Here is a 6000-nt window from a genome sequence, read left to right as displayed (position 1 = left end):
GGTTTTTATTGACATCCAAGCAGTTTTAGAATTTTTTGTACCCAAAACCGTAGGTTCGTTTGTGTGGGGGGGGGGGACATTCTTCAGCATGACCCCCTAAAATGGTAGTCTGTATCCGCCCCTGAGAGTTATGGAGTAATAAATATGGGTATTTTTGAACGCCAATTGATACTATCATTACTTAGAAACTTCGTTGAAACCATATTTTTACTGTGTTTCTAGTCAGAAAGCTTCAACGATGAGAAACATTCTAAAGAATTATGTAACTTAAATGTAGAGATTCGATTATACGCGTCTGATAGTATTATTAAAATATTTCAAATAGAGTAAGATTCAGTATTAGAAAAATTTTCTGATTTTAACTGCGATGATAAACCTACATGAAAGTAGCCGCCCGACAGTGATGGTGAATTTTTATGAACTGTTGATGAGATGGTTTTTAAAAGATGTAACTAATAGCTGTGGCGTACCTAGCATGGGTGACACCCGGGGCGAGAATTTGTGGTGACACCCCACCCCGGGAAATTTTTCAAATTTGTAGTCTTAAAAATGAATTTTAGCTTTATATTTTTCAAAAATTTGCAATTTCACTTTGGGACACGCAGGGGACCGCCCCCCTTCCCATAACAACGCCACTGCTGATAGTGTTGATGAATTTGAGATATAAAGATAGTTTACAGCATGAAATATTTTCTTCATGTATGCGTTTTTTTTTTTTTTTGTTATTTTTTTGTTATTAAGAAGGCATTTTAAGTAAAGACCAAAATTTGTTTTGCCGTGAAGGGGACGGGAGAGTTTCCTAGAATAAATGTAATAGTCAAGTTTCTGCAAATATTTTCCGCAATCAAACAGCTATTTATTTTAACATTTGAAATGATGCAAAGAACATGCGTCAAATTTTAGTGTCGTAACACTGTAACGGTCGTCAGTCTTCATATTTGCCTCTGTTTCTAAGAAACTGTTCGGAGTTGATTACACGAGGGAAGGAAATATGTGATTTTTATAAATTCTTTATCTATTTTACGTTTGCAGTAACATAAACGCATGTTTTTAACTCTCAGTCTTTTTAAAAACTCAGGTGATCTTCGTCATTTGCGCGGAACTAGTCTTTCTCGGAATGAAATGCGTTATTTATCATAAATTCGAATAAAATGTAGTTATCTGGACATTCTAGGCAAAACGTTTAAAATGTAGTAGATATAATACATTTATTGGAGTGGGATCTTGTTAATTTTCTAGTGCTTTATTAGTTCAATAATGCAAATAAATTTCAGAATGCGATTTGAAAAAGAAAAGAGACAAACAAAAACGCCAGCATTGTTTTCTGAAGCTGGAATGCTTTAAAAGTTTTGTAAAAGTGTCACGCCAGGCCTTGGTTTTAGCTTAAAATATGAAGTACCATAATACATATATTTAAAAAATTTCGATTCATTTTATGGTAAAATAATCAATTTATCTGTTTCTAAATTAAAAAAGAAATCTAATGCTAAAAAACTAATTCGTCATAAAAGGTTCATCATCCACTTTTTCCCAAATGAAGATCAAATAACTTACAAATAGAAAAAGCATACATTTGCATTGCCACATTTCATTGCCATGAAAAATATACAACTTGTTTGAATTTAGTACTGATTTTTTTTTTAACCTTCACAAGTAAAAAGGCATATAATACATTGCCATACATTTTATTTGAATTTAGTGAATACAAATGTAAAAAATGTAGTCTAGTGTCCAGCATATTCGATCGGTTTTTCAAATTCATTACAGCGCAATCAACAAGCACTGATTAGGACATTGCATTATAAAAACATATTATAAGGACATAAAATTGCATTATGTTTTAAATAAATAAAATATGAGGACATTTGTATCATTTTCTCAAGCAAATTTTCAATTTTGAGATCAAATAAAATATATTAAACTATGTATTTAATGCCTTAAAAGGAATAATTAGATGCATAATTACAGAACTGTGGTTAAAAGATGACTTTCTGAAGAATTTTTAGATTCAAAAGAAGCAGGAAAAAAAATCACCAACCATCCGCCTTCATTTGAATTGAACTCCAAGGATTTTTTTCTGTCAATTTTACCCCTTGAGCATAGATGAAACCGTCTGGATTTCTTTGCTAAAGATGAAAATTATTTTCTTTTCAGAACTCCTTAAAAGACTTTACTTAAAAGAATCCAGTCGCAGCACAAACAAAACAGTTCTGTGCAATTCAACAGAATCTCCACTGACCGTAGTCTACAGTTGCACCTGGACATAGACTGCTATAGTGTACACATCTAACTGCATCTTCACTGTTCATTAACGATGTCAAGAGAATTATTTAGCTTAATATTTCTCTCTATACTGATAACCAGTAAGAAACTGATCTTGCCATGCTGGCACTAGTCAAAAGTAAGGTTGAGGATGGTGAGTCATTGGATCCACATCCATGTCAAGAGATTCCGCTGAGGACCGCCTTGATCGACCCAACTGATTGATGAGATAAACCGCAAAAAGTACACTGGCAACCTGGAAGAGAAGCGATTTTTAGACTAAACGTTTTTCACACATCTTATAATTGCATGTTTTCAAATACACTGGAGGGATCCGCACCCTGCTCACCAGAGTCCCCGTACCTACCACTATTTGTGGTTACATCAGTTGGATGGGACCCTGAAAACAGCTCTGATTTTTTTATTCAGACGACGAGGCGAGCAATCCTTGGTCCAGCACCCCCCTCACCCTCCCCAAAGGTATCGTTTCACTTGGGGGACTTTGTGACCACGAGCATATTTAACTTCCCCCAGTCCCCATTAATAAAGGCAATGGATCTTCGACTGGCTGGGATCGAACCTGAGACCCTCCGGTCACAAGTCCGATTCCTTACCGATGAGGCCACCACGGCTCAGCTCCCTGTTCTCTAACCCTCGTTCTCCACCCCAATACCGCCTGCGGCGGTTGGCGATGATTTTAATGTTTTTTACTCCTGAATGTCCGTCCCCTTAAGGTTTAGAGGGGTGGGGCAGGCCGGAATGGCTCCCCCTGGATGTCTTGCATTTAAAGGTACGATCATTGACCTGGTAGACATTGCCAGCTCAGAGGAGATAGGGTTACAAGCACACAAACAGAAGAGCACAGAAATTAATAGTACTTCAGATTGCAGTACCTCAAGGGACCGCTACTCTATCACCTCTTTTTCCTTCATTATTTGTATCAAAATCGTGAATGTGAGATTCACAATATTACGGATAAAATGACGTAGGTAGTTAATACGGAAGTCATGAATATGGCAAAAAATGCTATCCGAGGAGTATAGTGGTGCAACTGAACTGGAAATAAAAGAACAGAATCTTCCAAAACAATCGCTGTAGTACCATTAAGATCCATTTTTCATCAAGAATCGCAAAATTTGGAGACATTTCCTAAAACACAACTAGAATTTTAGACTTTGCACCTTGATAATGGAGAGATGAGGACAAATGATTTATGAATCAGAAGCATGTTTAACTAATCTCTTTTCATAGTAACTTATTTAAAAATTTTTGTTTTTATGCTGAAACGTGCACGTTCTGCACTAGCGCGACCAGATATTCCTCAGGAGAAGGTTTTTTGGTCACAAAGTCATTAGACGTGTTTCAACTACTTTATTAGGATTGTCAACAATGTTAAAACCAATACCTCTGAGGGTGTTTTTATCCTCCCTACCCTTCGCTTAACCACTCACGTTTCGCATCGCTTGATTGGCCGAGCAGGTGATGATGATTTACCCTTTATGCGTTAGTCAGCCAGATCCCCAAACCTAACCCCTTGTTATTTCTTTTTATGGGGTTCCGTCAAGAGTAACCCAAGATCCCGCATCACCAGAGGTATTGATTTGGAATAAATACTTAGAGGACTTTGCGACCACGACGGATTTAACGTGCACCAGTGACCATTAACGAAAATGTATGATCTTCGATCGGTTCGCATCGTCTCCGTGACCCTCCAGTTGCAACTTCAGCGCTTTACTGATCAGGCTAAAGCTAGACCACGGAGAGGTGGCGGACGACCTTAAAGTGAAAACATCATTTGTATACATAGTAGGTTGTTTGTTATTATTTTGTAATTGATAGGATCAGCGAGAACGCGCCTCTAACTTCTCGGAGCATTCTGGATGATTCTACCAATTGCAAATGCTGCAAATGATTCTATTTCAAAGCCATCCGCCATCTCTCCGTGGAAAAGTTTTACCACGGTCTAATATTATAACAACAACACATTAAGTTATTCCGCATGATATAATAGAATACCTGGATTAACAAAGGAAAGTGATAGGAACCATTGATATCCGTTTAAGCAGACCCGACTGCATTTGAAACATATGCCTAAAAGGTTCTTGAAATGATAACATACAAAAATTTCTACCACACCGTTTGGAAGAGTTACCTGAAATAATAGCACGCCGCCTAGACTGCTTATCCATATATATTTGTTCGTATAAAACCACTCGAGTAATCGTTCTTTACAACCAACCTGAAAATATAAGAAAAGCAACCATCAGTTTTTAGACATAATTAAGATGTAGTGTTAACTAAACAGAAATCACTATCATCATATTTTGAAATTAATTGATTCATACGAGGGTCAATTAAAAAGTAATACACATATTTATTTATTTATTTTACTCAAATTTTAATTTGGATAGCAATGTATCTAAAAACATTTAACAAAAACTCTCTTTCGTTAACTTCATTTTAAAGTAAACGGAAATTAATATCAACACGTTTTAAACCTAATTGACCCATACGAAGGTCAATTAAAAAGTAATGCACATATTTATTTATTTTACTTCAATTTTTATTTGGATAGCTATGTATCTACAAACATGTAACAAAAACTCTCTTCTTCATAACATTACAATAACGCAGCATCAAATGCTTGCAATCATGAAGCAAAACTCGCTACTTCACTATAGCATACATAGGAAGAAAGCATCATTCAGCCCCAAGATGGCGGACGCATCGCTACTTATTCTACGATTCAGGGCTTTAGTACAGGCAGGGAAAGATTCGAATTCAGATGTGATTTGAAGAAGAAAAAGTGTAACGACGATGGCTTCATTGCTGCTAAACAGATTGTGACTTATTCTAGGGGTGGTTATGGAGGGGGGGAGGTCATGGCGGGGGGGGGGGGCAGATTGCGTCACTGAACGTTTTAAAAGGGTTCTTATACGGGTATTTTTCTCTTTCCGGTGGGGGGGGGGGGGTCCTCTAGTTCTTGGTGGAATTTAGTGGCGGGAGCTGTTAATCTTGATTGGGGTGGGAGATGAGCACCCCTGCTTATTCCCAAAACGGGTAGAGCCCTTTCGAGGTTTCGAGGTAGTGGTGCGACATCGATGGCAAAACATCGATGTTAGAAATTAAAACATCGATGGTATTGATATATCGACCAAAAAACATCAATGTTTTAAAACATCGATCTTTTTATTAATATATAGCATACATTTTTGAGTATACTACACTAATTTAAGCAATATAAAAGAATACGTACCCTACGAATATATTGAAAATACTGAATCTCAAACCAGGAATATAATTTAATAAGAATAAATTCGCAACATCTTGGTATTATAGTAAGATAAAAACTGATAATATAAGATAAGCGCTGATTAATACAAACTAGTTATATTAATAGGGAAATATTTTCAAACTAAATGAAACTAATAGTAAATTTACATCAAAAAAAAGAATCTAAGAAAAAATGTATCATAACACTTACCGTCAGTTGAATGATGCGAAAAAGTTGTGTTAATTATTTTAAAAATATAAAATTAATTCTAACCAGGCCCGGCTCTTTGGGTTGGCGACCTATGCCACCGCCTGGACGGCAGAGTTTAGGGGTGTCCAATTTCATAATGGCAAAATGTAAAGAGGCAAAAAAATAAAGGGGAAAGTAAAAAAACTCAAATAGTTTCCTTTTTTTTCTGTAGCTCAAAATCAGATGCTCGATGATTTAAGATAAAAAATACATAT

General features: G+C 36.2%; 1 protein-coding gene across 1 annotated transcript in view; it reads right to left on the bottom strand.

Moving 5' to 3' along the window:
• Nucleotides 1-6000, bottom strand: part of LOC129221928 (tetraspanin-9-like) — a 95631-nt gene continuing 89631 nt past the window's right edge. The window contains exons 8-9 of the mRNA XM_054856309.1: nt 4415-4501; nt 1-2518 (exon numbers count right to left, since the gene is read on the bottom strand). Of these exons, the coding sequence (XP_054712284.1) occupies nt 2396-2518; nt 4415-4501 (210 nt within the window). The 3' untranslated portion in view covers nt 1-2395. The remainder of the gene's footprint in view (nt 2519-4414; nt 4502-6000) is intronic.

This window comes from Uloborus diversus, chromosome 5 (genome assembly GCF_026930045.1).
Source record: "Uloborus diversus isolate 005 chromosome 5, Udiv.v.3.1, whole genome shotgun sequence".
Taxonomy (NCBI): Eukaryota; Metazoa; Arthropoda; class Arachnida; order Araneae; family Uloboridae; genus Uloborus; species Uloborus diversus.
The sequence above is the reverse complement of the archived record's forward strand: the minus strand, read 5'-3'. Positions and strand labels throughout refer to the sequence as shown.